Here is a 20437-nt window from a genome sequence, read left to right as displayed (position 1 = left end):
AATAAAAATGACAAAAGATAAATCATAAAGAATCCAAAGACAACAGAATCAACCACAACCACAACAAAAAAACCCCAAACACTTAGCAAACTTAAAACCTTTAAAAACTAGATATTGCTTTGATCTAAGGCATAATATCTCTATGATGACAATGACAAAAGACATTTTTTTCTAATAACACATAGCTGAGGGTTGGGCCCTGTGTATGGAATTTTTCATACAGGCAGTTGACTCAGATTCAACTCCCAGCACTCTGTATGGTTTATCCAAGTTCAACCAGAAATAAACCCTAAGCACACAGGATGTGGCCCCAAAAACAAAAAGAAAAGAAATAGGTGGTTTCTGACTTGCTTAAATGTGTATCAATTTTTTTCTTAGAAAGTACACAGAATGATGGGTCAGGACAATAGTAGGTAGGGTTCTTGCTTTGCATATGTCCAACTTGTGTTGGATCCCTATACCCCATATGGTCTCCTGAAGGAGTAATCCTTGAGTACAGAGACATGAGTAAGACCTGGTGTAGCCCCAAACAAAGGAAATGCCAAAATAATGCAGGGATGTGGTAGAGTGCGTGTGTGATGCCTCCCATGTGTGATGCCGTGGGTTCAACACCAGCACCACCAAAACAAAAAGTAACTCACACAGCAAAAAGTTTTCAAATCAGAGCCAGAGCTATAGCACAGTCGGTAGGGCCCTTGCCTTAGAGGTGGCCGACCTGCGTTTGATCTCTGGCATCTCACACAGTGCCTAGGAGTGACCCTGAGCCCTAAGCTCCTCCAAGTGTGGAGGAAGGAAGGAAGGAAGGAAGGAAGGAAGGAAGGAAGGAAGGAAGGAAGGAAGGAAGGAAGGAAGGAAGGAAGGAAGGAAGGAAGGAAGGAAGGAAGGAAGGAAGGAAGGAAGGGAGGGAGGGAGGGAGGGAGGGAGGGAGGGAGGGAGGGAGGGAGGGAGGGAGGGAGGGAGGGAGGGAGGGAGGGAGGGAGGGAGGGAGGAAGGAAGGAAGGAAGGAAGGAAGAATGGGGGTGGCACACCCAGCAATGCTCAGAGGCTACTCCTGGCTCTGTGCTGAGTCCTGACAGTGCTCAGAAAACTTGCAGTGCAAGGGATCAAAGCTGTGTGGGCTTCATGTGTATGCCTGGCCATTGAGCTATCTCTCCAGTCCTAAAAATTTTATAGAAGGATAGAGAGATAGTACAGGGATAAAGGTGCCTGTTTGCCGTTCACTGACCCTGGTTCTATCCCCAGCACCATTTATGGTCCCCTGAGCATCAAAAGGCATGATCACTGATCAGAGTCAGATATAACCCCAGAGACATGACCTCCCTCCAACAATAACAACAACAACAACAAAAGTTAACTTTTATATTATTAAGAACTTCTCCCAAAGTAAACGGGAACAGACAGCAGAGAGCTAGTTTAATAGAAAAACAGAAATGGAGCAGACCAGAAATGGAGCTTTCTGGTCTGGTGCGAGCATATACTAATACAGAAAGATATCTAGTCATCATCAGCAAAGACCTGCCCAATAACTTCAATTTTTAAGAAAGCTGATTTATAATAGCACTCAATTAATGCTGTGGTTTTCAATGTTTTAACACATGCTATGGGCACCAGTCTACAGAAAATATTTGAAACCCAATATTAAAGTATATTTTCCCTGACTTCATGCCAAAAAAAAAAATAGTCCAAGTACCACCAAGTATCATACTTTAAAATAAACGAAGAGAAACGCAGCAGGAAGGATTTGATCCCTGCCCCCAAAAGGCCCACCACCTGACAATCTCATTGTTGCCCGGGAGAGCTCACACATGGCTAGAATGGCTGTTTTGGGCCCCCACATTACCAAGCCTGCATTAAGCACCGTGTTAGTGGGCCCTTGCACTAAGCAATCAGGCCCAGTTTGTCAAAAATCACTGGAAATGGCCCCCAGTTCCCTGAACACAGCTTGGGAGGTCAAAGAAAGGAAAAAGTAAAAGAAAAGGGAACAGACAAAAGAGAAATTGCATCAGAGCTGTGATTTTTTTTTCTTTTTGGGTCACACCCAGCGATGCACAGGGGTTACTCCTGGCTCTGCACTCAGGAATCACTCCTGGTGATGCTCAGGGGACCACATGGGATGCTGGGAATCGAACCCACGTCAGCCGCATGCAAGGCAAATGTCCTACCCTCAGTGCTATCACTCCAGCCCAGAGCTGTGATTTTGATTCAAATGAACAAAGCATTATCCAAGTAACAGTGGCTGGAAACAGCCGAATCATCCACTAACTTCAATGAAAATAAAGAAATATGTAAATACATTATTTACCTCTATAGATATAGCACAATCCAGCTTATTATTATTTTTTTGTTGGGGGGGAGCTGCTCAGGGCCACACCCGACAAAGCTAAGAGCTTATTGCTAGCTCCACATTCAAAAAATCATTTCCGGCAGGCTCGGGGAGCAAATGCGGGGGATGCTAGGGATCATAACCCTGGTCAGCCATGTGCAAGGCAATTACCCTATGCTCTGTACTCTTGTATTCTTCTAATGACAGCAATCTAATTAATTTGGGTTCAGGTTCTATTCTGAATATAAGAAAAAGGAGTAAGTTATAAAGATTCACACCCTGGGAATTTTGGACAACTCTGGCTATGTCTATGGGAATGCTGTAGAGCAGTGTAAAACTTAAATGTGAACACCGTCTATCAAATGAATCACTGCAGAGATAACAATAAGGAGAATTAATGTAACCACACTAATGGAAACAAAGTAATAAGAAAAATAATACTACATAGGGCTTATTAGACTACATGTTTCTCCCTATGAGATTCAGTTCAATTCTCAATACCCAACAGCACAAAAATAAAGTAATAACAATGGAATTTTAAAATGAAGAAAATGGTAAGTAGCATACTTTAAGAGATTAGTAGTAAAAGAACTAAAGGAAGTATACAATTTAAAATATGACTATGGGTGTGCTAAATTTAAAATACATAATTTACAAAATGATGATTCATATACAATTTGTATCTACTTTGGAAAAATAAATCTCATCTATGATCCAAATACCAAATCTTTTCATAAGCAATACCTATTTCCTCTATATTAAAACGTATCCTAAAATAATTTTCTTTCTTTTTTCAGCAGTGTCTGAGGGTCAAGACTCTAAGAAAAAAATTATTAGAATCACAAGATTATTTCCCTAGATTTTATGTATTACCTAGGATAGATTTATAAGGAGTTTTTGTTCATTCACTGCTTAATGTCAAACATTGGCTTATTTAAAAGGTTAGCAAACAACAACGCAACCATTAGTTTCCCAATGCCCAAGGCCCCTCTCCACATGTTTGGACAAGCTGCATGCATGATGGAACCAGCAGAGGAACCCAGGTATTCGGGACCCGGAGCTGAGATCTCTAAGTCTGCTCAGATTGCGACTGGACCTCTTCTGCCCAGATCCCCCATTTTCCAATAGCTAGGCGGTCACACCCAAAAACTTCCCCTGGTGCCATAGAATCCCACCAACGGCCAACATCCAGAGACTATAAAACCAAGCTAACAAAAGACATCTTATAGCCTAGTTCTCCCTCTGGGAGAGCCTGGCAAGCTACAGAGTTTCCTGCTCACGTGGGAGAGCCTGTGGCATATTCATATGCCAAAACCAGTAACAATGATGGGTCTCACTCCCCTGACCCTGAAAGAGCCTCCAATGCAGCACCATTGGGAAGGATGAGTAAAGAAAGTTTTCTAAAATCTCAGGGCTAGGACAAATGGAGACGTTACTAATACTGCTTGAGAAAATCGATGATCAATGGGATGATGACAATGATGATGATGATGTTTTGTAAATAAATAGTGCTTAAAAATATTTTGAGAGTTACAATTTCATTTCATTTTCTACAAATTTTGAATGTTCTGTTCTCTAGTCTTCTGTATATGCTTATTGGAATGCTTCGGTAAAGTGTGTGCTCTGTAATCCAATGTTGAGTAGAATTTTACTAATTTATTCCTCCAACCTATATTTATTTATCAAAGAATGAAAGCACTAAAAGCAAAGCCCAGCAGCGTATTATTTGATTGAGCTATGCAAGCAAATCTGATTATTCACATTTGAAAAAATAGCCCCATACAATTTGTAGATGGGCCACAGAGGAGGTATGGAATTTCTTTCTATTCCTAGAGACAGGCTCCCTCCGCCCCACTAAGCACTTCCAGACAGACAAGAATCAAACATTTTAAAGGGTATTTAGGAGACAATATAACCTTCCACTTCTAATATCAGACAACCATTTTCAACCAGAATTCCACATTAGAATCTAATCCTTACACTCCAGTCCTCATTTTAAATCATTTCCTTCCTTTTCAGTCCTCAGTGAGGATAGAAATTAGCTGATCACCATCACCTGAATAGTAATAGTTCTATACTTCAGTGAAACCTTAAGGAACACCTCTCCTTTCTATTCATGTCACTACTTCAGATTTACTTTTACCTTTATCTATTTCTATTCTATTCTAATTCAATTCCATTCTATTTCTATTCTAATTAGATGTTTTGTTCACAAGTCCCAGAGTCATATTTGCCAAAATGTAATTATTTATAATTTACGTAAAACTTGAGCATTCTAAAAATGATATAAGAAATACAATATGCTGTACCAAGGTAAAAATGTTAAAGAAAAATGAATGTCTGCAATGTCCAGGAGGCATAAAAGAAATGTTTGGAGAACTGCAAAATAAGCAAGTTAGCATTCAGAGACTATGGATGGACAAAATGATGGGAAGGTAAATAAAATAAAATCTGGAATAAAAATCAGAGTCCAATTAGTTTATAGAACAATAATCTGAAGACCTAACAACTTAGGACTTTGTCCCATAGAAAGTTTAAGGAGAGAATTAGTAAATCAGGTTACTGTGCCATTAAGGACAGTAGGCCAAAAAAAGGAAAAGAAGGCTGAAGGTAAATACTTATCAAAAGACTTCTTACAAGTTCAATCAAGGTAGAAAATTCATATAAACTAAGATTTGAAACAGTTGGAGAAAAGGTAAGAAATTAAGAAATTTTTGAAGGGTAGGACCAGCAACTCTATAAGCAGTATGAGATTTATGATAACTGAAAAGGAGTGACAATAAATCAAAAATTTAAGCTTAAAAACATCATTGACATCATTGCCAGAAAGGCAACAGAATTAAGAGAAATCCTGGCCAGTAAAAATAATGATTTCCACATTAGTCTTGCTGAGTGTAAATGTTGAAAATTGGGGTTTACCTGCCAAAGCTAGCTGAGAGCTTGAAGGGGTAAGTTCAGAAGTGTCAAATTTTTCCAATTTGCACAAGAATCCAAGTGGTGGATTGGGTGAAGGTTTTCAGTAGACATGGCAGAGTAATCATGATAGAGATAATAAAAGTAGTCTAGCTAAATACAACTAACCACTAGCCAATAGCCATATGTATCTATTAAACTGAAGGTCATGGAACTCTTAAGGAACTAAAAATTCATTATTTTAACTAATTAGCCACAGATTTCCTGTGCCCAATGGCTAATACAGTTACTGGCTACAATATTGAACAGTACATATGTAGCTCTACGTATGTAGTTAACCACAGAAAGTTTTATGGGGCACTGGTACCATGGCAGATGTTAAACAGGATTAAAAGTTTGAAGACAGAATCCAGGATAGAGGAGTGAAGAAAGACCAAAATGAGATAGATATAAGAAAGAAAGGGAAAATCTTACCACTCTGAGAATACAAAGGGAGGAAATAGTCAAGAATATGTAAAACTTTAAAGACGTCCAACAAGAAAAAGGAAATAAAAACTGTCTTTAGGTAGTCACCTTTAGGCATTTGGAGTAATTCTACAATTTCTTTGGACATACCAATTTATTTTATACAATACCATTTCCATGGATACAGAATGATTCAGGGACACATTCTACCACTCAGGTAACAAAGCTATCTTAGAGAAAAAATTATTTTCCCCAAAGGAAAGTAAATGTTGAAAATGTGATGATTTTCTTTCCACACTTAATTGAAGGAGAGGCCTTGCATAGCCACCATTCTTACCATCATCCTTAGCCATTACCCTTCTTAAAGTTTTTACGAGTGCCTAATTAATGTCTATAAATTATTTGAATAACTTTTGAGAAATCATGTTGGAAAACTGTATTCAGATAGCAAATAACACACGAAATTCTCTGTTTGGATCAAAAATCAGGCTGTAATACGCCATTTACCAGTGATTGAGAAACAATGGAATTTAGTTTTCCGAATTGAAGAGTTTTTATATGAGATGAGAAAGTTCTAACAATGGATAATGTTGATATTTGCACAATAATATGAATAAACTTAGTGCCACAGAACCAGATTCTTATAAACAAATTAGAATGGTAAATTTTCAGTTAGATTTTACTACAATTGGGAAGAAAATATTTTATATAAATCTCTGAATCTGGAAGAAACCCTTAAAACCCTTGACACCTGAAAAAAATTAAGAAACAAAAGCTGAAAACATTGCTTTTAAATATCTTACTTAAAATAATATAGGTATTTGTGTTAGGTGTATGGTATTAGGTGTGAAAATATGGATCCGATCATTTGTAAGGTATTAATGTGTCTTGTGACTACTGAAATGCTTTTTGTGAAACTACCAATGGTCTTAAAAAATGAAACCAGTAAGTTTAAATGTTGTTAACAGAATAAAAGAGTGGGAGACTAACACCCAAGAACTGTAGAAATAAGTACCAGGAGGTTGACTCCATGGCTTCGAGGCTGGCCTCACGTTCCGGGGAAAGGTCAACTCAGAGAAGCGATCACCAACTACATTGTAGTCGAAGGCCATGTGGGGGAAGGGAGTTGAGGGCTGAATGAGGGCTAGAGACTGAGCACAGCGGCCACTGAACACCTTTATTGCAAACCACAACAGCTAATTAGAGAGAGAGAACAGAAGGGAATGCCTTGCCACAGTGGCAGGGTGGGGTGGGGGGGAGATGGGATTGGGGAGGGTGGGAGGGATGCTGGGTTTACGGGTGGTGGAGAATGGGCACTGGTGAAGGGATGGGTTCCCGAACTTTGTATGAGGGAAGTATAAGCACAAAAGTGTATAAATCTGTAACTGTACCCTCACGGTGATTCTCTAATTAAAAATAAATAAAATTTAAAAAAAAAAAAAAAACGTATCAAGTCAGTTTCACAATCAAGATGGCATTGGTACCCTCAGCTATTTGTACCTCAGGTCAATAGCTGCTGTTAGTTGGTAGAATGGTAAAGCATAAATATCAGAAGTAAACCCTAAGGCAATTTTATTTGTGCAAGCAAAATATTCACTCTGCAATTAAGGGAAGAGGGTGAGTACCCCATGAATCACTCTTCATGCATTCCCTGACAGTCAAGCCCCGGAGCAAATCTCGGGGAAAGGAATACTGAAGAGATACTAAGAGAAGCCAATCTCCACTTAGTTTGTGTTATTGCAACCAGGAAGAAGAAAATGATGCTAAAAATTAAATCCAAGCATGTGGCAGTTCATAAATGTATGATAAAGCAATAAGCCAATGACTGCTTAGTCCAGAATTTTTATGTTATACAACAAAAATTCTGATAAACTTTTAACTATCGTTTCCTTGTAAACACACTGAAGATCTCAGAGAAAAGCACTTGTATACTTCTGGATACATGCTCTGCTAATTTTTCAAGGATATTAACCAAGTATGGAGAACAGGACCATCTTTTAATCAAATTGATTTCTCTTGCTATTATTTGGAGTTCTGCTCAGATTTTACAGGGAGTCTGATGATGACACAATCTAACAAGTAAAGTCATCTCATGACTATAAGCTGAAAAGGTACTGACACAATGAAAGAACAGACACTACAAGTGAAAACCAACCAACAAGAAAGAATGAAAGAAGGAAACAGGCAGAGAAAATGTCAAGGGATGAGTCATACTATACTTACAACTTTCAGCCTGATAGTCTGGCACAAACTGCTCATCATTGTCAGGTACCTGAGCTGAAGAAAAGAAAACATTAAAAAAAAATTAAGAAAGACACTGCCAAGGTATAAGGAATGTCAAGTAAGATCTTTTAAACAAGATCTTTTTAGGCTGAGATCAAACCCTATGATTATTTGCCAATGAGTTCCTATTTAAAAATGGTATTGACAGCAATACTTGGAAACAAAAGCAATCAACTGATGTCAATTAGAAAACATAAATGACAGGAATATATGGTGGCAGTTGGAATCACTTTGAATTTCACCTGCCAGATGGAAACAAAAATGACATGCAAAATAAAAGAAGCTACAGAATTTCTGTTACCTACAGGACTTCTACAAGAATGGAGCAAAGGTTTTTAATTCACCATTTTCCATGTTTAAAGTAACCCACTTGAATTAACCTTACAAGTACATCAAATGATAGTTACCACACTTTCTTCTTCTATTACTGAAATGTCTGCTTTTGGAATATTCAGCCTCTTATCGTAAATAAATAGATTATCATAAATAATCATAGTGGATTATCACAAATAAAAATGTTCGCCCTAAATTTGGCCAAAAAATTAGTTTTTTAAATGCAAGTATACTTCCGAATCTGGTCATATATAACAAAACATATTTTGATATAATAAAAAATATACAATATTAAAAATCCTATCCTTTCACGCAAAAATTACTCCCCTGGCAACTATTCATCACTAAAGAATATCATAATTTCTTCAGTATTAATATCAAATAATTTCCTTCTTTTTACTAATGAAAAATGAACTGAATAGCAAGGATGTAATGTATTTCACAATAATCAAAACACAAGTATACTTTTTCACTGCAAAAAATATTTTTAGCACAGCTGATTTAGCTACCATAAACTGACTTATAAAATTATTTTTCACAAATATACACATACAAACTACATAAAATAAAAGCGTGGCTACTTTTAATTGGGTACAAAGCAATTAGCTAGTACTTCTTTTACTAGTAGTACCTAATCCTGAAACATTTTATTCAATTAAATCATAGTAAAATTGATGTCAATATTTTTAAAAATCTCCTCTGAATGAAGACAAATATAGAACATATAGAACAAAATTGTCTGTGGAAATTAAATAAGTCAACAAAATTTTACATAAAATTAATTCTATATAAAAGGTATATATAGAAATTTTAAATCTTGTTTAATATTTAAAACTCAGGAAAATTTGTCTGAATGAAAATTGTTATATTAAGAACAGTGGTAATCTTATATTTTATTTACAGCATATGTAGTCTGACATTCAGCTTTTCCAATAACTCTCTTCAGTAGAGCAATATTTAAGCTTATTAAAAACAAAGTCTAACCATGCTACCAAACATAACACATTCAGATTTTTTGCCCCTGTAGTTATAACTGAAGTATATTTATATTTGATCAGCCTTTCCTAGAACTGTTTCTTTCTCCTTGTATCCAATATCATATCATGGTATCTTAAAGTTAGGTAAACTTCCAATCATAGTCCTAAGATTTGTCATTACATGTAAACTATGTAACATTATTTAACTTCTATAAACATCACTATACTCATAATTTAATAGTTCCAGCATAAGGATTTTGTTAAGGGTTAAATGAAATAATCTAAATGCAGTACCCTGCATATGCCAAATATTTAAAAGATGCCACTATCTTTGTCCTGTCCTCTACTATCAACTTTTCTTCTTTCAAAACAGACACACACACACACACACACACACACACACACACACACACACAGAACTTCCCATATGACATGCACCTTTAATATATTTACTTCTATTTAATTATATTGGAGTGGGATAAAATATAGCTAGGTATTGTACATTGACACTGTTAGCTATAAAATATTCTACTCACATTGCAGAAAGTTTTATTTTCCTCAAATATAAGTTATAAGTGTAGTAATACCCTTTAAAAATATCTTTACACCAAAATCTTACACACATGTAAATACTAGTCTAATATAGTAGGTAGATAATCATATTCTAACATTTTTATATCATATTCACATATTCTAAATTAACTGCTAAACAAACAAATGAAAAAATATTAGCCATAGCAATTACTATGCTTTATAAAGTCAGCATTTATTAAACCTAATAAAAATGTAACATCCTTTTACAGGAATAGTTAAAAATAGACTGTGAGTAACAAAAGTATATTTGTAACTGAATATGCTGGTATAAATGTCTTATGACGAGAATTTTTTCCCCCTTCTTACTATAACAAGAGAAAGCTGCAATTCCATTATGCATAAAATACTAGAAAGGCATAAGAAATCTAATGGATGTGTGCTAAGTATTGCTTATAGTGGGGGGACAAACGTCAGGAGCAGAAGAAACTCAAGTTATACCTCACAAACTTACAGAAAATAACTGCATGCAAACAATTTGTAAAAAGAATAAGTCTTGCTATTTCTGTTCTAACTCCTTAACATACTGAATAAATACTTCACACTTTATGCCTGAACATATTACAAATTTTAACAAAAAACATATGACTCACATTTCACAGAAGCTAATCTTAAGAAACTGAATAGACCAAATGAAGCAGCCTGCTACTTACACAGACAAAGGCTTAAGTATACCTCTAATTTTTAGCTGGAGTAAAAGTAAAGCAGTTAACTAAAAACACAAGTTGGATCTGGGTGAGGAAAATATGACAAAGTATTGCCACATTCATATCATGCATTTCTTTTTTTCCCCCCTTCAATTCACGGGCATTCTGTGATGAAGCAAACTAGAACTGCATGAAAATTTGTTGGAAGGAATACCAGCTCCAAAGTGGAAAATTAACAATAGAAGCCAACCTTTGAAAAGGGGCTTTTTTCACTGCTCTATTATAAAGTTATGCTTGGAATAATCACCTTTGGGGAATGAAAATGTTTCCCCTTACAATGTAATTAAAGAGGAAGGGGAAGAGTAAGAAAGGAGAAGGGGGAAAAGTATATACCAAAAGACCAATAAAAGGCTTTCAAGAAGATTAAGCATGTGGATTTTATTGGTAATAGCTAGAGCAGCTCTATCAGTTCATTGCACATTAATAGACAAGTTGCCATCAAGTCTCAGGACTTCGACTTTAAAAGGGTAGTATCTGCACTCTCAGCTATTTGCTTTACCCAGATTATTATCCTAAGATTTTTTTCCTCTCTTTTTCTATGGAGTCCTCAGAAACTCATTCAAAATTAGTAATGACCTAAAGATCACAGAATCGCTCAAACTCCCATTTTCAATTTAAATTGAACTTCTTAACTAACACTTCCTTGAAGTTGTGCAACTTTTAAAACAAGACTTTGCCTTGAATTTACTTATATTTTCATTTCAAAAATAACTGATTAGAAGGTGAGCACTTAAGTTCTTCACCAGGTTGGCTAACAGGCAAGGAAAAAGCCCTTTTTCCCCGTTAGAAAGAAGAGGCCTTTTGAATTTTCCTTTAAAGCTTGAGATAAAGCAGAAAAACAACAAATTATACGAATGTCAAGTGCAAAAGGGGTTAATATTTAATTAAAACCAGTTCTATCCACTGTAACAATGACCTGGAGCCAAACAAGGCGGAAGAAGTATGAGTCATTCTTTCTGCCAGTGAATGAGACAGCTGATCTCCTCAGCAATTCCCCCAGACAAGCAGGCAGAACTGGAGTTCTGCCTCCATTCACAAAAACACAGTCCAGTGTTAGACATGTGGCCCAACCGCAATCTTTTCATGTCACACCCTTCCAGAGAACCAAAGCAAGTCAACTTGAACTTGCACTATAAACACAGCGATTTTATTGCACTGTCTCAAATACTGCTCAGAACCTTTAGGTGCATATTTCAACATCGGACAAGTTTACAAAGTCAAACCCATCTAAATATAAGTGTGTATGTATGTAATATTTAGTCCACCCTGTTTTATGAAGGTAATGTCACAGAAACGTGACTACACAAAACTAAGAAAGAAAGAGCGAAGCAAGGAGGATGAAGGAAGAGAGGAAGAAAGGATTAAGGAGGGAAAAGCATTAAAATTTACTTCATTTATCTTGCCATTATGCAGATTTTCTTATCTTAAGATTATAATAGATAATTGCTCAACTGTGTTGCATTTCACTTGGGATGAAAGGGTGAGAAACAAGCTTCTCTAAAAAAAATTAAATCTGATTTGAAATACAAGTAAAAGAACAAGAAAGTCAACTTTTGCACAGTGGCATTCTGTTTAATCTTAAAATGAAGCTTCAGGCCATGGAACAAAATAATCATGAGGCCACTAAGCCTGGTTTTATACCACATCCGCTTTTCACATTTAAAATGATTGTAGCAATGTATAAGCATTAATTAATGTGGAGTGTAAACATATTTAAACATACCAAAAAAGGGTACCATTTCCCCAAGACAGAAACATCTTTCATTGTTGATAAAGATATTCTATACGCTCAAAAGAAAAGAGACAGTAAACTTCAATTTTCTTTAGTCTCAAATCAGTTTAAATTGAAGTAACTAAAGTGACCTGTAATGATTTGAAAACTTAAGAATAGCTCAGTTTTTTCTGGCCAAATTTTCTCTAGTGCTACAGAGGTCAAATGATATTGTTCTTATTACTATTACTATTTTAAAGATAATGTCAGGTGTTAAAGGGAATAAACTCATATTATAAAGTTACACAGTTCCTGTAAGTTCAGCAATATTTCATTAGGACCCTCTATAAAAATTTGCTAAGAACTACACCAAATTCAGAACTTACTTTTTAAAACTTTTCTATTGTTCAAATATATCTAATTAAAAACATTTCTAGAATTGCAATGAATATTTAGGAGAAAGATACATTTACTCTACTTACTACTTTGCATCAACTAAAATATTAAGTTTGTTTGTATTTTAGAATGTTTCCTGGTAGAATAAAACCTAAGACTGTTCCCCTTAGCCCCATCCCCATGAAAAGAAACCCCCGCATTCATGTCTAAGAAACTGTAAATGCTGCTGTAATTTGGAAACCACATAAAATGGTGCAGTTTTTAAAGACCTTGCCCCTTACTGCAGCACCTTAAAAAAAAAGTAAAAAAATGAGCATATATTCTATTTAACCTTTCATTTTAAACAGAACCTATTTTTTTGAAAAATAAAAATGAGTGTATTGTGACTACTGTATATTATAGACAGCATTACATATAGCAAGGAATAGTGCATATTGACAGAACCATATAATAAATGATTTGAGTACCCATTTTATATGTTAGCAAGTGAATTGAAGAGATACAACGGCATCTTTAAGTCAGCCTATTACTTGAAGGTCAAATAAAACAACAGGAAAAATGCCTTATTACAGCAAACTAGCAAATCTTTGGTGTACAAAGGTTGTTCTTGGAAACGAAACTTTGGCTCAGCAACCATAGTGAAACTTGCATACCACCATTCAGAATATTAGGAACTGATGACAGCAAATCATTGTTGACTTTTTCCTTAGCATATTACTGGTGAAAAGAAAATATCAAAAACACCTAGAAACACATCAAGAATAACACTTAAAAGCTGTGATGAATTTACATCAGATATGTGTAAAACTTGGTATTTCTCTCTTAAGCTATGTTAACAGGTAAGCTTCAGTCAGCAACTTTAGACAAATTCAATCCTTTATAAACTAAATTTTACTTCCTTCTCTTTCTAATCCCCACCCATAAAAATGGGCTCATTTTAACAATGAATTTATAGGGCACCTATGCTGAATCATGACTTAAAAAAAGGTTTTCAAGAATAAGTAGTTACCATGATATTGATAGGGTTAATATTTGAACTCATTATTTCATTGGATCGAATAATTGAAATTGCCTTTCTGTCAGTAGCAATCTAATTCAAAAGACAAAAAATCAATAAAGAAGTGCACATAGTTATGTTACAATACAAACTATGGCAAAATTTGAAATAGGCACTTTTTAAAAAAATTTTAAGCTATGGATGTGGTTACTGAGTATAGCTTTTCAATTTTCTTCACGATAATATGCAATTCTAAATTGTCATATGTATGTCAGAGAATATTTAACTTACAGTATTAGTACATGCACAATTGTTTAAAAGTTAAAGAATTCATCAAAAATATATTTTAGATTATATATAAAGAGTAATTTTGGGAGAAAATAGAAAAATATTTTCATATTAGATTTTAGGAAGTTGAAAATCTTATTTCCAACCCTACCCACAAGTAGTACTACCTCATCTAACCCAGCTTCCCCTTGAACATAAAACACATTTCGTACTTCATAATAATTTACCTATGCTTGATTTGTATGTTGCACTCTGGTTAATTTACAAAAATTTGCATAAAAAAGATGCTACACCATAACATTTCTCAAGCATATAGCGACTGGATAATTTTTTTAAATATGATTTTCTTGTAACACATAAGTAATGTGATTCTTATATCTATTAAGAGTTTTAGACCTGTTTAAGTTTTCCTGTGGGATTTTAACTCATAGAAGAAACTTGGTTAATTGCCAGTGATCTTTTTAAAACTTTAAACTCAAGATGCCTTAAAATTCCGTGATCATTTTCTTGCCCAAAAAGTATTATGAAAAGAAATATGCAAATGATTCAGTCAGCCAAATTGGCGATGTTTTAATTTCTGAATGTCCACAAAGACATAAATGGACAAATCTACCTACACATAAGCTAGTCTAATTCTCATATCTCTTCCAATCTAACACTGTTCAAGGTATGGTATAAGACAAATTAGTGATAAAGCAAGATAATATGATTAACAAGTCATTGCTAAAAATAAATGTGCAGTCTATTAACAGTAAAAAAATACTATTGAATTTTAAAAATCATATTAATAAATTTTCTTCAATTATGATCAAATTAATGAATGTAAATTATTTTGGAAAATGTTTAAATTACTCTAAGATGCAATTTTGCCTATAGGTTGTACAAAGGAGCTCACCTGGGTATAAAATGTTCCAGGGATTAATTCCTGAACTCATTTAAGCTTATTCTTTTTCTAAGCAAAAAATCCATGTTCTTCCATATGCATCAGTCATTTTCTAGATTTATACAATGTAAAGCTAAATATACAAATCTTCATTTACAGGTATGATAATAACCATAGGTATGAAATAGTGCAAGAGTTTGGGTCAAATAATTCAAATCATTTATCTGAGCAACAAAGAAACAAAACAAGTCAAAAGCAAAAAACTACACTGAAACTGATTATAAGATAGTAGAGTCTGTCACAGATTCCACAATTCAAAATTCCAAGAAGAGTTGTTATGCACATTCTTAATCTGCCAGCAAGTGCAACTGACTTGGAATCAATGAAATTTTAAGCATCTTAAGAATCAAGAAATCTTCCAAAACAATTAAGAGGCATTTAACTTATTTGCATAAGTGAAGAAATTCCCTCACAAGCGGAATGCTCTCATATTCTTCCACTTTACAAAACTGATAAAAATTTTATAATACAAGAATCTCTCTGAAATTTTTTCTTTAAAAAAAGTTGTGTTGGAATACATGACTTACGCTGCAATCAAAAGTAATCTATTGCAATAAGTTTCATTTACAGAAACAAGCAAAATGACCTTTAAACAAAACTAAAATTTGCATTAGTACTTACCTTTCATTAACATACAAATACAATCACCTTTTCAAAGGGTTATCAGGAAAGCTATTTTAATGTAAGAGATTCTTACAGATTGCTGCAAAAAGCTCTTTGGAGAAGTAGAATATTAGCAAAACAAAGAAACTTATTTTACATGCTAACAGCAATTTGAACAACTGCAGGCAGGACCACGGATAAAACACAGCAGCCTGCCTCAAAGTAGCTACAGCCACAGTAGGGTTCCCTTAAAAAAGATCCACTCTTTCTCATCTAAAAATCTGCTCCAAAATTGGTGTTTTCAATTGAACGTAAAAACAGAAATAAACAATTATGTTCAATGCTTAAATATCTATAATTTTCTCCTTATGTTTCTTCAACACATACCATAAGATAAAATTATTATTTCACAGTTAGTGTGACAAATTAAAAAAAATAATTTGAAATTATGTATGCCTACAAAAAGTCCCTCAACACCAGGCGTTTATCAAGTTGCAACAAAGCTGTACTGAAAGCAATACCTCATCGTTTCTACAAAGTAAAGTTTCAGACAATAACATACAGATTAGGATGCAGCATAAAATTTCATCAAAAATATTCCAAAATAAATGTAAATCTGTAAATGTCTCTTCCCTACATTAAATCAATCCCAATAAAAGTGACTTAATAGCAAAGGTCAGCTTCAACAAACATCACATAACTGTAACAAATAAACATTTTCACAATCCTCCAAAGACTTATTTTAAAGTCTTAGATTTCCTAAGAATCGGATACACACCTAAGGTTCTGTGTTGTGAACAAGGTGGAAAGAAGACACTTGCACTTAAATCTTGAAGCATCCCGTCCTGATGAACCCAGAGAAACTAATTTCTGCCATCAGAAAAGTCCTCCACCAGAACACCAAATAATAATATGTGCTGCTCCAAAGGAAACAGCAGCCGAGTTCTGGCTCTAGGAGGTCTCCCGAGGTACAATAATATAAACCTGATCAATTGCAATTAAAATCTGAACAGAGGCTTAGAACTTGAAGTCTTGGTGCATTAGTTCTTGCCAAAAGCAGATGTGATTGTGAGCTGGAAGCAATTTCTCCTGGTAATTTGTGATGACACTGGGTAGTGCAGCCCCAGATTCCCCAAAGACAAACTCATCAGAGGTTCTAATGTATGCATGACACATGAGGTGGCTCTTTTAGAGCTCAATTAATTGGGCTGAACATTAAGACAGCAAGTTCAGGACTTCCCACCCACCCCAGCCCCCACCTTCCCTTCTAGAGTTGCTTTTCCCCTTCTTTTAAAGCATTTATTTTTTTCCTTACCTTCTGCAAGCCATGTTTCCTGTAATTGACTTAGATCTTGAAAGAGTTCTAAAAAACAAGTCAAAGACATAAACAAAAGATTTGCAAATCTTCAGGCTTCACTTAAGAAAAATGTCATAAAAATTGGTATGGGAGTATAGAAAATAAAATGCATAATTTAAATGAAATATCAACCCATTCTGATGGCTATTTACGAAACTTGAGGAAATTCTTTTTTTGTGAGCTCAATAATATAGTTAATTACCTTTGGAACAGCAAACAGCAACACATGTATTATGATTTCTAAAAAGCATAAGAGAAGATGTGTCTAACCAGAGCTTCTCATACTTTAAGTATATTCAACTCTACTAAAATAGAGGGGAATGACTGGAAATTTTTGCATCTTCAAAATCCTAAATAAAAGATAACTACTGAATATGACATATCTCAAAATACTTTTCAATTTCAGTGCCTGAAAGCTACAGAAAGTAACTTAAAATATAAGTTTTTAGAGAAAAATTACAGAAGTTAAAGATAAGATAATTTCCCAGCACCTGTTTCCTCAACTCCAAATTCTTGTATTCTGTCATAGTGGGGAAGGGAATAGGTGTCCAATAAGAATGGAGATTTGAGGAAGTTTCAAAATTCAATATAGCTAACCAAACTTCCAAGCTGAACTTTTTTAACTAAGTCTAAATATATTAAGTTTATTATGACTGCTCCATATGGCTGAAATAACAATATATTGACCTCCTACCAACAATTCATAAAAGGAATCTGTAACCTAATTTCCCAAATAGGTATTATAATTATTAATTAGGCCTAATTATGATTTATTGAATGCCTTTATAGCCTATAAACAGAATCTTTTGACCTCAGTAGGCACTCATCAAAACCATCATGAAAAATTTGATAATAGAGAACAGTTTTTATGTAAAGATAGGAAATCAAGCCTGTTTTCATACTGTTTAATTTCTAGTAAAGCACAAAGAAAAACATAAATAGTGTACATAGTTGCTTAATTTGTCCCACTGTGTTGGATATTTTAACTTTCTTACTTTAGTAAATGGGGTTTGCTATAAGCCATATGGACAAAGATTGCTAAATAGAAAATATGATTTTTTAAAAGATGTCACTGTTAAATTTTCATTTTATTTCACCAGTTTGTGACAGGAGCCGGAAATATTATCCCATACAAGTTTTGGCTTTATGTTAATCCTAAGTAAAAGTTCTCATTAAATGAGTAACTTGAAAGTTCATTATTTTTAATATAAGCCTGAAGTTCCCCTAGCTCCTCTAATTTTTTTGAGGGCGGGGAATATAGGTAAGAGGGTGGAATTTCAGCCCCCAAACAAACCTCACCTTCTGAATCATGAGCCAGATCTCTGTTAATGAATTTTCTTTTTCTGACATTTGTTGGTTTCTCGTTACAATTTCTCCCACGCTGACTCTACAAAGGGAAAGATAAAATCCTTTAAAAAGAATGTAAACCTCAGATGACACACAGAAAAATACATGCATACTTAGGTCTACTGGATGTCCCACTGAATTGAAAATAAACGTCCATAGAATAAATTCTAATATGCATTCATTTGACAGTGAAAACTGATGCTGAGAATTGCAGCCAGGGAGAGTTGCTTCCCAGAGAGGATACTAACACACTTATACTCATCAGTCATTTATTCATGGTATCTCAGCATGAAAACAACATTAAGCAATTACACTTAAAGTCATTTTTAGGCTGGATCAAAGCTAAAATAAAATACAGTAAACTTTATTCTCTCTGATATCCGACCCCCCCCCGCAGAGTGAAGAAATATGAGAGAGAGAGAGAGAGAGAGAGAGAGAGAGAGAGAGAGAGAGAGAGAGAGAGAGAGAGAGGAAAAAACAAAATCCAAAAACACCCATGTAAACAAAAAGTGTCAGCATTTGTCTCAACTTCGCTCTTTTCAATGTGGCAGACAAACCCAGCCAAAAACTTTGAGTGCAGCAGCTGCTGCTGCCCTGCATCTCCTCTTCCACTCATCTTGGGCGCTTTAATCAGAAAAAAGGGGGTCTTAAAAACAAAACTATGCCTTATCCAAATCACTGAAAGGTAAGCTCATTTTGAAGCTTGGGCTTCTAGAGGCAGAGTCGCCCTACAGTGGCAACAAAGCAGATAAAGTATCTGCAATCCCAACCCTCTTGCCCCCTCCCTTCTCATTCTCTCCCTCCTCCCGGCCCCCTCCCTCGGAGTCAAGTTTATAAACAGCAACTTTCGAACTGATCACTCACATTGGTGACCATGTAAGGCACTTGCTGGTCATAAAATCCATCCATTCTGTTGCTCTTCGCAAATCTCAGCTCAGTGTTTTATATTTTGAGCATTTAGCTGGAGATTTCCTCAGGATCTGGACTTCAATCAACCTAGAGGGGAACAAGATGGCTTTTAGGCTTTAAAAAAAAAAAATCATGAATGAAGCTCTTGAATTTGCATAGCTAATTACCCTCCACAGTCCCATTCACAAAAATAACCCTCCCTACACCGCCTCCTTCACCTGGATCCAAAGAGAGCCAAGAGAGTTCACAATTTACATATTTTCGGCAGTAGCAAAAAATCCGAACAAGAGGCGATGTATTTATTTACTCTCCCGATGTTTCCCTGCGCAGTCGGTGTACCCCGGGCAGCACAGATTTGCAAACGTGTGCAAAACTAGCAATGGCGATCAACGAGACTTGCTTTGCACCTAACGGGACTAAAGAGACGGAGACACCTCTTTCATAAGGAGAGTTTTTGCAACCCACAACCATGCAATTATCTGGAGAGACATTAAAAAAGTTGTTGGAAAGACCCACCTGAAGGCCACGTTAGGCGAACGGCTGCAAAAAATTCTCTCCAAATTTAATAAAAACATTAATTATTGCCCAGCACTTCCCCCTTGGAAGCCGAAAGCGCCTCTGACAGAGCTCAATTCGGTGGTTTTTCCTCTACTTCTCCTCCAGGGGCCTCCAATCCAAACTGATGGATCGCTGGCTCCCATTGGCTCTGCTTCTCTTTCACAAGATCAGATTTCGAGCTGTCAATCAGGCGGCTTGCTGCCCCTTCTCTTGGATCTCCCCTAGCCCTCAGCCCAAACCCGTGCTCGGCCGGCTCTTACGGGGTCCACAGCCTAGAAACGCCAGCAAGGAAATCGCCCGCCTTCCTAAGCCGCTGCTTATTGTCACGGCGCCCGGGGACACTCACGCCACGAGTCCCTAGCTCTTACTGGTGTGTTGGCTCCACTACTGGGCTGATTTCCTAAAGCAAGCTTGTTAGATTCAGGTGTAGACTCAAGCGCGACCCACCTACACCTGGCGCCTCTTTACTCCGCCTTTCCTCACCTCCAAATCTCCCTCCCCCGCCCCACGCACACTTTTAACCTGATAAGAAGCCCACCTCGCTCGCTAACCTACTTCCCACTAAGCTTTGGACCTAAGCTCTTCCGCTTCTTTGCAGCAACCACCCCTCCTCTGTGTTCCATCGGGCGCATTTTTATTTCACATGACCATTCTCAAGTAAAGTAAGAGCATGAGCATTCATGGGATAGGAAAAATAAAGATCCTGGGGAAAATGCAAGGGAGAAGCATTAAACAT

General features: G+C 35.8%; 1 protein-coding gene across 4 annotated transcripts in view; it reads right to left on the bottom strand.

Annotated features, from left to right (window-relative positions):
- Positions 1 to 20128, bottom strand: part of ETV1 (ETS variant transcription factor 1) — a 101914-nt gene extending 81786 nt beyond the window's left edge. The window contains exons 1-6 of one of the 4 annotated variants that reach the window (XM_055134047.1): positions 19660 to 20128; positions 19362 to 19559; positions 19099 to 19230; positions 18187 to 18274; positions 16846 to 16893; positions 7925 to 7978 (exon numbers count right to left, since the gene is read on the bottom strand). In XM_055134047.1, the coding sequence (XP_054990022.1) occupies positions 7925 to 7978; positions 16846 to 16893; positions 18187 to 18274; positions 19099 to 19143 (235 nt within the window). In that variant the 5' untranslated portion in view covers positions 19144 to 19230; positions 19362 to 19559; positions 19660 to 20128. Of the gene's footprint in view, positions 1 to 7924; positions 7979 to 16308; positions 16657 to 16845; positions 16894 to 18186; positions 18275 to 18763; positions 18928 to 19098; positions 19231 to 19361; positions 19560 to 19659 lie in introns of those variants that run through there. The other 3 variants (XM_055134046.1, XM_055134045.1, XM_055134048.1) reach the window with 3 other exon arrangements.
- Positions 20129 to 20437: the final 309 nt, after the last annotated feature.

Source organism: Sorex araneus, chromosome 1, assembly GCF_027595985.1.
Source record: "Sorex araneus isolate mSorAra2 chromosome 1, mSorAra2.pri, whole genome shotgun sequence".
In the NCBI taxonomy this organism is placed as follows: Eukaryota; Metazoa; Chordata; class Mammalia; order Eulipotyphla; family Soricidae; genus Sorex; species Sorex araneus.
This window is presented reverse-complemented; position numbering and strand designations above follow the sequence as displayed.